The sequence below is a fragment of the Carassius gibelio genome, chromosome A7 (assembly GCF_023724105.1).
Source record: "Carassius gibelio isolate Cgi1373 ecotype wild population from Czech Republic chromosome A7, carGib1.2-hapl.c, whole genome shotgun sequence".
Classification (NCBI taxonomy): Eukaryota; Metazoa; Chordata; class Actinopteri; order Cypriniformes; family Cyprinidae; genus Carassius; species Carassius gibelio.
This window is the reverse complement of record NC_068377.1, coordinates 11,559,180-11,573,175: the sequence shown is the minus strand read 5'-3', so window position 1 is coordinate 11,573,175 and position 13,996 is coordinate 11,559,180. Positions and strand designations below refer to the sequence as shown.

Sequence of the window (13,996 nt, the reverse complement as noted above, 5' to 3'; positions counted from 1 at the left end):
TATATATATATATATATATATATATATATATATATATATATATATATATATATATATATATATATATAATTTTATCAGAGTAAAATTATTAAAACACACAAATGAATATACCTCACTAAATATTTTTTATGTGCAGTCTAGGCCAGACTTTGGGCTAAATCACTTATAGCAGAGGTTTTCGACTCTCTCCCTTGAGTCCCCCAACACTACACATTTTGAATGTGTCCCATTTCAGATCTTTATCATCTTATATTATCTTTATTATATACGTAATTAAAATATTTATTTATTTATTTATTCCCATGAAGATTTAAGTAAACCACGAGTAGATATTTTCTCTTCTTTGGTATTTTTTTTCATCAGCTGATACTTTTTCATTTTCCATGAGCCTTATTTATATTTTGCCTCTTTTTCTACTTTGTAATTTTTCGCAGTTTTCATATTCTTCTTTACTTCTTTCTTGGTTTTCCCCTTTGATGCACTCTCTTTTACTTTAAGTTTCTCTTTCTCCAGATTTCCCCTTTCTTCCTTTTGTTTGACCAGTCTTTCCTTTTCCACTCTCTCTTTCTTAAGTCTTTCTTTTCCCACCTTTTCTTTAGCCAATCTTTCTTTTTCTGCTTTTTCTTTAGCGAATCTCTCTTTTTCAGATTTTTCTTTGGCCAGCTTTTCTTTTCCCACCTTTTCTTTGGCCAGTCTTCCTTTTTCTGCTTTTTCTTTAGCAAGTCTTTCTTTTCCCAACTTTTCTTTAGCCAATCTTTCTTTTTCTGCCTTTTCTTTAGCAAGTCTTTCTTTTCCCAACTTTTCTTTAGCCAATCTTTCTTTTTCTGATTTTTCTTTGGCCAGCCTCTCTTTTCCCACCTTTTCTTTGGCCAGTCTTCCTTTTTCTGCTTTTTCTTTAGCAAGTCTTTCTTTTCCCAACTTTTCTTTAGCCAATCTTTCTATTTCTGCTTTTTCTTTGGTCATTCTTTCTTTATCTGATCTCTTGCTCTCCAGTCTTTCCTGTTCTACTTTTTCCTTAGACATTTTTTCTTTTTTTGCCTTTTCTTTTTCATGTTTTAACTTTTCTGCCCTCTCTTTTTCCAGTTTTTCTTTCTCTGATTTTTCTTTAGCGAGTTTTTCCTTTTTTGCTTTTTCTTTAGCCAGTCTTTCCTTTTCTGATTTGTCTTTCTCCATCCTTTCTTTTACTACTTTTTCTTTGGACAGTTTTTCTTGTTCCACTCTTTCTCTATCTGCTTTCCCCTTGGCTAGTTTCTCCTCCCGTTCTCTTTGTATTCGTTCTTCTTGAAGCTTAACTTCTGCCTCTTCTTTGCCTTTTTTGGCTGGAATAGCAGCTTGTCTGTCCTCTTTATCTTGAGCCAAAACACTACGGACCTCAGCAAGGGCTAGTTTGGCAATCTTTTTGACTTCAATCTTCTCATGAATAATTTGTAGCTGCTCCTTTAGAGCTGCTTTCAGCTTTTGGCCAATATCCCTGGTAGGATGTTCTGAGAATGAATGGGACAAAAATTTACATCTCAGAAGGCTCATCATTCATGTGCCATGCAAACACATATATTATGTGACTGAGCTGTCTTAGGTAAATGAATAACTGTCTACCTGTTTATAAATTCATGATTCAGTTCTTACATTTAAATTTTTCTGATGCTGAGTTTATTGTTGCATTTTTGCAATTGATGTCCCTTGTATTTTAAAACACATGTTAATGTAAAACATTACATGCTGCGCATGCACACACAGTTTGTATGCATTTATATAATCAAACAGACGTATAATGTGTTCTGCAGTGGGGGGGGGGGGGGTGGGGGGGGGTCATGCAGGTTTTGGAACAACATGAGGGTGAGTAAAACATGACTTATTTCTAAGGGTCACTGAAGCTAATTTACTATGCTACAAACTCCATAGCTCATGCTAAGTACCTCTGTCTGTTTTATGCCCCACTTCTTTAGGGCTCTCATCTGCATTGAAAGAGGGGCAAACAGAAGTTAGAAGAATGAATAACCGGTGTAATTGAAAGCTGTGTAATTGTTGCAACTGCCAAGTTAGAGAACACATGCTCTACTAAAATAGCAATCCAATACCCGGCACAAACATCTTTAGCTTAATTTTAAAACATAATAATAAATAAATAAATCAACTAGTAAGAGATAGTAAGGAATCATATCAGATGGCATTAGTTAATTCAATATATTACTTTTCAAAAGGTTATTTCACACAAAAATGATAATTTATTCACCCTCATGTCATTCTATCTGTCTTCAGAACAGAAATTAAGATATTTAATTATTTCTTCTAAAAACTATTTAAAGAGTTTGTTCACCCAAAAATGAAAATTAGGCTCCATTTTACTCACCTCCAAGGCATTCTAGGTGTATATTCAACTTCTATTATTACAGTCAGTGGATGTTGCATTGCTCTAGTCAAAAAGAAGTGAAATAAAAACACTCCATCCATAAAAAAAAAAAAACAAAGAAAAAGTGTCTCACATGGCTCCGGGGGGTGAACAAAGTCCTCCTGTAGTGAAGAGATGCGTTTTTGTAAGAAAAATATCCATATTCAAAATGTAATCTAGCTTGCCCTCACTGTTGTACATGGAAGCAGTTCCGGGGGAATGACGTATGAGGTCAGCTTTGCGAATGCAATGCTCAGAAGTGACGCACTTGGAAATGTAGCGGAGAGATTAAAACAAAACCATGGTCAAGAATTAGTACACAACAAGGATTTGTAAAGAAGAATGTTAGAGGATTTCGATATGAGCCAAGAGTAGGGCTGGATAATATATTGAACAATATGATCATGCGCATGTCGTCAGTAAAGTCCGTTCCATGATTAGCGGTAAATCCCTATCACCTGCTTTCAAATGGAGCGGCAGTTAATGCACAGAGCTGTAATTCACTGACAAGTTACGCTATATAGAGTTCATTATCGAAGGCGATTCATCTTCAATAATGAACTCTATATAGTGTAGCTTGTCAGTGAACTATGGCTCTGTGTATTAACTGCCACTTCATTTGAAAGCAGGTGATGGGGATTTACCGCCAATCATGGAACCAAATTTACTGATGAGATGTGCTTGATCATATCGTTCGATATATTGTCCAGCCTTAGCCAGGAGGAGACTTTGGTTCCTTTGATCCTGTTAACAAACATTGGTTTTCATGAGACTCATTTGATTATTATGTTTTAAATATGGATATTTTTCTTACAAAAACACATGAATTCGCTACAGGAGGCCTTTGTTCACCCCCAGGAGCCATGTGAGACACTTTTTTTAATGGATGGGTGCTCTTTATTTAATTTCATTTGTACTGAAGCAATGCAGGACCCGCTGACTGCATTGATAGAGCTTGAAAGATCAAAGACATTTTTTTTTGTATTAACTCTGACTTGATTCGTCTGAAAAAAGAAAGTCATATACACCTAGGATGCCACGGGGTAAAACACAGCCTAATTTCCATTTTTGGCTGAACTAACCCTTCAACTTAAGTTTGTTTTTCCTCCTTAGTATCCAAATAGCATTGTCTGTAGGAGAAAAAATAAGAATGATAAACAGACCCTCACAAAGGCACATGCACAGACAGGTAACACTGACTATCACCAGACGATGTCATCCACAGCAATTAAACACTGTAAAAATAAAAATAAAAAGACTTTCAGAACTTTTAGAAAATTATTCTTGTCAGAAGAAATACTCCCATGGTTATGTTACTGGGTTTTAGAAGGGGCAAAATATTGGTCTGCATCAACTAGGGTGCATCGCTGGAATTGGGTAAAGAACTGGTAAATGCATTATTAAAACCTAGAAGGTGAGTCAACTTTACATTTACATTCATGCATTTAGCAGACACTTTTATTCAAAGTGATATCCAGTGCATTCAATGCTCTACCACCCAGCTACAGGAACACTGTTAAATTATTTCATTTTCATGGTTCATGTTTGTGATTTTTATTCATATAAACTTTGGCTTCTGACCTTTAAATCAAAACATGTGATTTTATTACATCAATCACTGCTTTATTTATTCACAAACACAAGTATCTTGATGATATTTGCGTATTTTAATTTCATTTTTATTACAAGTAGGCCAAAAGTGCCCCCTAAGTACATAAAACGCCTTAAAGGCTAGGCATTATGGCATGGGGGAGGCTGCCACTGCTGCATGCATTAGTAACTGTTGACTCTATCGCAAGTGCATTCTCTAATTAAATGCAGCAATCCAAAACATCATTCAGGCAAAAGTTCTCTTCAAGAAAGACCACACTGTTTATGTGATTTTATTGCTAGCACACTCTGAGTACATTGTGACCTATTCATCTTATCAGCAAGGCACATCGGCATATTTTTTTTTTCTCAAAGGTCCGTTGTCATCTTACAGTACTAGAGCAGACTCTAGAGACAGAATCATTATCTGTGTTTCCACTGTTAAACCAAAAGTGAGCTTGCTAGTGTATGCCAAGTCCAGTTGCGTTTTCACCGTCACTTCCGATGCTTGATCGTTGCCTCATCGTGGCATCAATGGGGCCAATGGCCAGGGATTTTCAGTCGACCAAATACCTTGGTCCAAAACGGAGCATTTATCCGAGTTAGAGACAGACAACACCCCTGTTTATTTCCCATTTTTTCATAATCAAGCAATCAACTAGCATCGACATTTAAGACATTTAAAAAAATTTAATGGCAAAACTATCTTTCAGACAACAGCGACTGCCTGAATTAACTTATGATTGCGACTCGATGGGAATTCTGATCACCAAATTAGGCTGAGATGTATTATACACTATACTAAAGGCTACTTGGTAACATACAGTAAAAACTTGTTATGCTTATGAAATTACCAGAGATCGCTTGAAGAACTTAGACAAATTATATCAGATTATAATTATGTATTTACATGTATTTGGTTTAATATGTCTGCCTCTTCCATGCATTTTTGTTTAAACCCGATTTCTACATCCAAATATGTCATAAATTTCATATACTCTGTGTAACTCAGATTTTCTGTCAGTGAGCTTCTTCTGTTGCTTTGGCTGAAAGGATAACAGTACAGTGAGAAAGGATGGCGGTCAAACCTCCTCAGATTACATGCATCATGGAAAATTAATATAAATGTTCATTCTTTCTAAAGAAATGTGACAGAAACATACAAGGTTTTATCAATATTTTTCTCTGTAATGAAGTTGCTTTGTGCATTCCTGTCATCAATTTCTAATTATTTATCTTTTAATATGAAATAATGATAAATAATTTGATTAAGCATGAATAAGTTACTATTTGTTATGGTAAATCGTAAAATATTGATACTGAAGTAGGGTTGGTAACACTAAGGATAATAAATGCTGTAGAAATATTGTTTATTGTTAGATTGCTAATTTTTTCTCAACTTTAAACTTTTTCTAATACCTTTAATTTTATAATAATTTTAATATAAATAAATAATTTTATAGTTCTTTAAACTTTAAAAGTCGTTAAATATTAAAGTTGTTATTTGTTATCATTAATGCAAATTATCACTGTATAACTAAAATATTAATATTTAACTTTACAGTAAATTTTTAATGGTCAAATAGTGTTTTTTTTTTGTTTTGTTATAAACCTCAGTACTATTTTACTTGAAGTGTTGTATTTGTTTTTATTCAGTATTCATTTTAAAAACTATTGGTTGATTCATCTGTTATTTTTAGTTATTGCTATAATCAACTATCGCTCAATAGTGTCAATTCAGTTCAACAACTTTCACATGTATGAAAATATTTAGAAATTTGTGTCAGTTCATCATAAACAGAACCCAGCAGCAGTTTACTGTTGGAAATTTGCTGCAGCGCATCCAGTGAAGACAGCTTAATAGTTTTTATTGCATTTTGGCGCTGCTTGCGTCCAGTGTAGACAGTGTTAAAGAGTAGAATATGTTCAGCCCTTTCCTCCGAATATTCAATGCTGATTACTACCGAAGCTTTGAAGCTGAGAAAATGGTATTCTGACCAGCCCTAATGCGTACAAGTACAAGATGAGTACAAGTACTTTGTGCAAATTAACAGCCAATATTGTTGAAGCACATTGCATTACACAGATGACCTTCTCAAATGTTGGAACAAAGACTGAACCATGCAGGGATCTACAAAGTGATGCATCAGCCAACAGTTTCATGGAGGAGTAGTGCCACATAAAAATTATCGAAAGTGTTGATTATTAAAAACAGAAATGATCATTATATTAATAAAAAAAACAGGAAAAAAAACATTTCACATTGACAGAATTTTTTAAAACCAAATTACCCCAATTAAATAAAACAATAATAATAAATTGATTAATAATTTTAATTGCTTTTTTTAATCTATTCACCAAATATTTTTTAATCATTCTGAAAAAAAAAAAACATGAATTGTATTTATTCATAAAATACATTTACATCATATTTTAAACATGAATTCAATCATTTTAAAATTGAAGTAAATTTATTTTGTTTTGCGGTTACAAATAACCATTAATTTGTCAATTTGAAAAGTTTTTTTAACCAAAACTTCAGTCAATCTTGGTTGCCAAGAGCCAAGTGAGAACAAAATGCATCCTCAAAGACATCAAACAACAAACCAATGGATACCTTTCAACATGCCAGTGTAACAAAAACTAAAACTTTTTGCAGCTTTTCCAGTGCAAGCAAACACAATCGACAAATATAAAACTTAGGTACAAGTGCCCGTGATAGCCACAAAATGTCTTTACATGTATGCTTGGAATGGCCTGCTTGGATACGGTCTCCCTCTATTGTGATATTTTTTCTTTGTGAGGTTTTTTCCTTATTAGCAATCTCTGAAGGAGAGAAAGTTATAAGAATGATACCTATAAATAGAAATGCATGTATGTACACACATAGAAAGATAAATAAATGCTAACTACCACAAGAAAACACTACAGCAGTTATTAACCACTGCATATAAAACAAGCACTTCACACTTACCTGACTTAAAAAAAAAAAAAAAAAAATATATATATATATATATATCTTGATTTTATTCAGAGATTGTAAGAACCCATTCAGGAAGCAAATAAGTGTGAAGTTTGCAAAGCTGGATCATTTGTGGAGTCACTTAACTATGCAATATGTGTTTGCTGTAGAAAGCATACATTTATGTGCAGGTTAAGTGGAAAAAATTATTTCCAGGTCAATAAACAGGTGACTCTCTCAACTTCCATAATAATAATAAAAACTAAATAAATTTGATTAAAGTAGCTAATTTTCAATAAATGGCCCTGTGTTTGTGGAGATAATGTGAAACAGATCTAAGTTAGACAATGTTTCATCTGTTATTTAATGAGACAAAGCTTACTGCTCACTACCAAGGTAACAAATCTGGCACATCAATTGCTAGTGATTATTCTGAACGTGTCAGAACTATAAATAAAGTTTATAACCGAGAAAGAATTAAGAAAAGAGAAACAAACTATGAGCTACGAGACACCAGTCTTACTAACACAAAAATAAATCGTTTTAATGCTAAGTATTTGCTCACATTATCAAATGACAGGAAACCTCAAATGCAGACACACTTGAGACATGGCGGAGGAGTCTACTACCATCACATTTAAATTTAGTGGCACAGGAAAAGCTTCTTAAGACCAATTAGTTATCTTAAGTCTGAAAAAAGTGTGTGTGCGTGTGTACAGGTTTTTCTATACTGGTGGAATACACACCAACTCATGGGGACTTGTGTCACTGTTGGGACCTAAATTGAGGTCCCCATGGGTACAGAAGCTTATAAATCATACAGAAATTAGATTGTAAAAATGCACAAAGTTTTCTGTGAGGGGTAGGTGTAGGTCTAGGGCGATGCAAAATACAGTTTGTACATATAAAAAATATTACACCTATGGGGAGTCCCTACAAGGATAGTGAACCAGACTTTGTGTGTGTGTGTGTGTGTGTGTGTGTGTAACCTCAGTCAGTGATGCAGGGAAAAAGTAACATACACAAGTAAATTCCACTCACCCAACAAAACTTTGGCATCTTCTACATCAGAGTCTCCATCGCCATCAGCATCATATATTCCTTCAAGAGCACCTTTCATTGAGGAAGGATAAAAGACTTGTGAAACAAACAAGTAAATATGCAGAGCAAACAGGGTCCAACACATTAACACTGTAAACCAAATGCATATCCAAACATAATTTCTTGCCTAAAACCCTGTTTGTGCTTTTGTCGGTCTTGTACACCTACAATGAATAATGAAGTGGTTAAGACCCATTCACACTGAGCATGACTTCACAGTGTACATCTCTGGTTTGAACAATAAAAAGCTTTACTGATGGATGTGAACTCTCTGTTATATGTCTCCTTCAAAAAAATCAAAGACTGAAAAAAAAACCTGTTAAATTTGTCTGTCAAGACATGAATACTCAGAGACAAGCAATAAATAAATTCTACACTGGTGTTCTGTCGTACAAGCATGGTTTGGTTTGTGTTGTATTAGTTTCGACCTTCACTATAATTAGTTAGCTGACTAAAAATTGACAGTGATGAGTTCTGCATTAACCCAGTTGAATAGAAGTTGAACATTCTTAGACTCCCAGTGGTGAGAAAAAATAAATGCAGAGCACACAACATTTAGTGTGAAACAAACGCTCAGTAACTAAAAAATGCGGTGCTCTTAATGAAAACTGAAAAACAATCCACAAGCAGTTTTGTAGAGACATTTTTTGTAGAGGTGAAGGGGATTTACTATTTTCTAAAACATATGGAAGAATATCATTGTGTTATTTTTCTTTAAAAAAATAAGTTTTAATAATTTTAGCAGTAGTAGTAATAGTATTACATAAATTTCTACTGAAAAAGTAATATATTTTTGGCACAATATTAAACCAAATGTTTATTTTGATGGGTTGCTGTATACCTTTAAATTTCAGTGTTTACTGTATATGATATGATGGTAGTTTTACTTAAAGCTGCGGTAGGTAACTATTGACGCTCTAGCGGTTAATAAACAGAACTGCTTGCGTCTTGAGGAAGAACATCGTAGCTGGAACTACTTCTCTCTGTTTATGTCTATGAAGAATCACAAAGGTACTGGGTTACTCCGCCGCGGTATCCCCGAAGCAATCTAAAATAGTCAGAATATAAACACTTATTATAGGTACCACCCTAGTGATTCAGTACAAGCTAAAAACACGGTTTAGAAAATGGATTCATGGTGTATTACGCTTATTATATACATTTTTCTACATATTGAACACAAACAAAGTTACGAACCGCAGCTCTGATTGGTTGTTTCTTAACGGGAGCAGATGACTTTCTGCAAATGACAATAGGACCACTGGGAGAAGCCAGAGGAGCTTGATTTTTTTCACAGATTATTTGTCTCATATTCTACTGGTTTAACAAATATGTAAATTTCCACATTTCTATCCTTATTCTTCCAGCCATTTGTAAATTTAAGGTGTCTGGCTTCTAGTGTCATCCACTTCCATCTACTTTTAGCTGTACAAAACAGCTTGTTTTGCTGCTCGATATTGCAAACGGTTGTGTCTTACCACATTATTTTAATGTATTCTTAATTATGAACACACTGGCTTGTAGTGCAAACAGTTTTACCGTTTACTGCACTTTTCTCTTTACTTCCCAACTGGGTCTAGTAAACCGGATGTCTCACACATTCACAGAAAACAGCTTATTTCTGCATTAAAAAATAAGGTGGACAGATGTGAAAATGTGTTATGAACTTGTACACTCAATGCCAAGAAGGGTAGAACAGAACACTTATTAAGTTATGAAGGATATACCAAGTACAAGAGCATTTACACTTTTTTAATCAAGTTTAGTCAACATTTAATCAGTGTTTTTTGCAACTCTTTAACAAAATAATTTACTATATGTTTACTATATTTAATCTTTCTATGAATTGTATTTGTTATCATTAAGGGAAAATAATAAAAGAAAAAATAAAGACAAGGGTTCTCAAGGGTTATCTCATACATTCATAAATTTTACATCACTATAAAAAAATTGTAAACACTCCAGAAATTAGTGCTGTGCCAGAAATTGTATCTCGTCAGTAAAGGCGCTCCTGTGATTAGAAGTACATCTCCACCATTTGCATTCAGATCAGGGTTGCCAGGTTTTCAAAACAAATCCTGCCCACTTGTTTCTCAAAACTAGTCCAAAACTAGCCCAATCACGTTTCCATGAGGTTTCCTGATAAAAACTGTTTCCCGGGGTTAAATACACATTTTTCAGGAGGGTTGCCTTGGTAAACTTCAGATTTCAGGGGCTAAACATCCAGTTATTGGTATCGGGGTCACTTCAACCCGTGGACGTGAAAAACAACTGTGGACTTGGCAACACTGGTTCAGGTGGAGCGGCACTTACTACGCCTATACTGGACCCATAGTCCACTGACAAGCTACACAAAATCGCTTTCAAAATCGACAAAGAATCGCCTGCGATTTTGAAATTAATTTTGTGAGGATTTTCTGTGAACTATGGCTCTGTGTAGTAAAGGCTAACCAATTTGGCCAAGTCTGGGGTTGTTTTTCATGTCAGCGGGTCGAAGCGACCCTGATACAAATAGTGTAATGTTTAGCCCCTAAAATGCAAATTTTACCAAGGGAACCCCACCAAAAAATTTGTATTTTATCACCCGGAACGAAACGCAATTGGGCTAGATTTGAGACGTAATTGGGCAGGTTTAGTTTCGAAAACCTGGCAACCCTGATCTAAACACACATGCTGGAGATATACTACTAATCATAGGAGTGGCTTTACTGACAAGATGCACATGAAAATCGCATTCAATTTTTTTTGCACAGCCCTACCAAATATCTCAATTTGTGTTAAAAGTAGTAATTTCACCAAAAAGTGAACAGTCTACATTTCTAAACAGATTTCTGTTTTAAAAAATACTTACCAACCACACTGTTGTAGTCAACAAGGTCAAACCACACAACACCCACAGACAGCCAAGCCCCCAGCAAAGCCAGCACCAACAGCCAGCTAAAGAAAGAGTTTCCCTCTGTCTTTTTTTCATTCTTAATGGCTGTATTTCCACCTGGAGAGTCTGAGAAGACACGTACACAGAATGAGATACTCAAAGATACCGTATCTGTCAGAAGATATCATTCTAATTTGAATACAAACTAAATGTACACTGAAAACCTTAATACAGAATTAGAATCAGAATAGGTTTTCAAAAATGCTAGTTAAGCAAATACAAAAAATAAATATCATGTTAGAGTTAGTTCACCCGTTATCATTTACTAACCTCATTTCATTCCAAATCCATGAAAAAAATAATTCATCTTCAGAACATTAATAATTAAAAAAAATTTGGTACTATGGTTTGATAAATATACTGAACTTTATTATAAATGCAACACTTTTGTTTTTGCCCCCATTTTTCATGGGCTGAACTCAAAGATCGAATACTTTTTCTATGTACGCAAAAGGCCTATTTCTCTCAAATACTGTTCACAAATCTGTCTAAATCTGGGTTAGTGAGCACTTCTCCTTTGCCGAGATAATCCATCCACCTCACGAGTGCGGCATATCAAGATTCTGATTAGACAGCATGATTATTGCAAAGGTGTGCGTAGGCTGGCCACAATAAAATTGCCACTCTGAAATGTGCAGTTTTGTCACACAGCACAGTGTCACAGATGTCACAAGTTTTGAGGGAGTGTTCAATTGGTGACTGCAGGAATGTCCACCAGGTTTCAGCAGTCGCATTCCTTGTGTCAAGCCATTCTTGAACAACAGACAGTGTCAGAAGCGTCTCGCCTGGGCTAAAGACAAAAAGGACTGGACTGCTGCTGAGTGGTCCAAAGTTATGTTCTCTGATGAAAGTAAATTTAGCATTTCCTTTGGAAATCAGAATCCCAGAGTCTAGAGCCCCCTTCCTCAAATCTTGCCCTGGAGGTCCAATGGACTGCAGAGTTTGGCTCCAACCCTGATCAAAGCCACCTGAGGTCGGGTGTTAAGTTTCCATAGTCAGAGATGGTTTGCGGTGCCATGTCATCTGCTGGTGTTGGTCCACTGTGTTTTCTGAGGTCAAAGTTTAACGCAGCCGTATACCAGGAAGTTTTAGAGCACTTCATGCTTCCTGGTGCTGACCAACTTTATGGAGATGCAGATTTCATTTTCCAACAGGACTTGGCATCTGCACACATTGCCAAAGCTTCCAGTACCTGGTTTAAGGACCATGGTATCCCTGTTCTTAATTGGCCAGCAAACTCGCCTGACCCTAACCCCATAGAAAATCTATGGGGTATTGTGAAGAGGAAGATGCCATATGCCAGACCCAACAATGCAGAACATATGAAGGCCACTATCAGAGCAACCTGGGCTCTCATAAAACCTTAGCAGTGCCACAGACTGATCGACTCCATGCCGCATTGCTGCAGTAATTCAGGCAAAAGGAGCCCCAACTAAGTATTGAGTGCTGTACATGGTCATACTTTTCATGTTCATATTTTTCAGTTGGCTAAGATTTCTAAAAATCCTTTCTTTGTATTGGTCTTAAGTAATATTCTAATTTGGGATTTTCCTCATCAGTTATAATCATCAAAATTTTAAGAAATAAACATTTGAAATATATCAGTCTGTGTGTATTGAATTAATATAATATAGGAGTTTCACTTTATGAATGGAATTAGTGATATAAATCAACTTTTTGATGATATTATAATTATATGACCAGCACATGTATATATTCGGTTTTCTATATATAGTAACAGTCAAATGTTTGGACACACAAATGGGAAAGTGTCCAAACATTTGACTGATACTGTACTATAATATACATGAAGAATATCGGCCGATATATCGGTATCTGTCTGTTTTTTTTTTACTCCCTAATATTGGTTCTAAAATACATATCGGTCAGGCCCTAATATATATACAACCAGTTATCAAACCATCAAACATACATTTGTTAAATGAAATCAATTCAAATGTAAAAATTACAGAAAGTTGTTATAAGTAAAACTACAGTGGTATGTTATGAATGATTGAACTACAAATGGCATGACATTATAAACAATTTAACAAGCTCAGATTTTATGAAAAATACAATACACAAACACACAGAGATTAACTTTAGACTTCATGCTCCAACCAGTTCAACAAACCCACATGAAACATTACACTATATCTGACAGATGTAGATTTTGCTCTCACCACACAAGAAAAAAAAAAAAAAAAAAAAAAAACACGTCTAAACATGTCAGACAATACCTGTCATTTTTGCTCCAGCTACACTGGTTTCCCCCATCCTTTGGGGTTTTTAGATTTTGCAGACTAAACTGCAAAAAAAAGCAAAGGTTTTATTGCTCACATGAAGTACATCTCACTGGTTTAGCTGCAACATGATATATGCACTACCTCCTAGGTATTTTTAGAGCTGCTGTACACAACCACTTTTGGACCTCATAAGGACACAACAGTTTTAGCTAAACACACACATACTTACTGACTACTGAGAAAAGCTTGTCACAACTGACCACTGAGACCACCTCCCTACATTTCATTCAAGACAAAGATAAGACTTTTATGATATATATTTTTACTTTTCATATTTTTTTTAAGTGTTAGTACAGATTAGTTAATTATTATAATTTTTTTTTTTGTTGTAATAAAACGTTAAATAAATCATGAAAGTACCAAAATCCACCCAGACTAAATATTCTATGGCATATTCTGTTCGTGTAAAAATAACATAGGATAGGATGCGTGAAAACCCTTAAAAATAATGTGTATTTAATTTTATATTGTATTGTATATAATATATCAACTGAGAATGATGATGATGATGCATCAGCCAGTGTTATTAAAGGGGGGGTGAAATGCTATTTCATGCATACTGAGTTTTTTACACTGTTAAAGAGTTGGATTCCCATGCTAAACATGGACAAAGTTTAAAAAATTAAGTTGTATGTTTGAAGGAGTATTTCTGTTCCAAAAAAACTACTTCCGGTTTGTCACAAGTTTCGGAAAGTTTTTTTCAAGTATGGCTC

At 34.8% G+C, this 13,996-nt stretch overlaps 1 protein-coding gene across 2 annotated transcripts; it reads right to left on the bottom strand.

Annotated features, from left to right (window-relative positions):
* Positions 1-45: 45 nt before the first annotated feature.
* On the bottom strand, positions 46-13,374 carry LOC128017691 (calponin homology domain-containing protein DDB_G0272472-like). 2 transcript variants are annotated; one of them, XM_052603140.1, is made up of 6 exons: positions 13,218-13,374; positions 10,894-11,043; positions 7,983-8,054; positions 6,719-6,805; positions 1,917-1,955; positions 46-1,484 (listed from the first exon to the last, which is right to left on the bottom strand). In XM_052603140.1, the coding sequence occupies exons 1-6, from the start codon at positions 13,252-13,254 to the stop codon at positions 391-393; spliced, it is 1,479 nt and encodes a 492-aa protein (XP_052459100.1). In that variant the 5' UTR covers positions 13,255-13,374; the 3' UTR covers positions 46-390. The 2 variants fall into 2 exon arrangements, with proteins under 2 accessions (XP_052459100.1, XP_052459101.1); XM_052603141.1 differs by lacking the exon at positions 6,719-6,805.
* Positions 13,375-13,996: the final 622 nt, after the last annotated feature.

Excerpts from the sequence above, each read along its gene's own strand:
- LOC128017691 (XM_052603140.1), bottom strand. The coding sequence starts at position 13,254 with ATGGGGGAAACCAGTGTAGCTGGAGCAAAAATGACAG. Across the intron at positions 11,044-13,217 it reads AGCTGGAGCAAAAATGACAG|ACTCTCCAGGTGGAAATACA; the intron begins GTATTGTCTGAC and ends GTGTCTTCTCAG. Across the intron at positions 1,485-1,916 it reads GGGGCATAAAACAGACAGAG|AACATCCTACCAGGGATATT; the intron begins GTACTTAGCATG and ends ATTCATTCTCAG.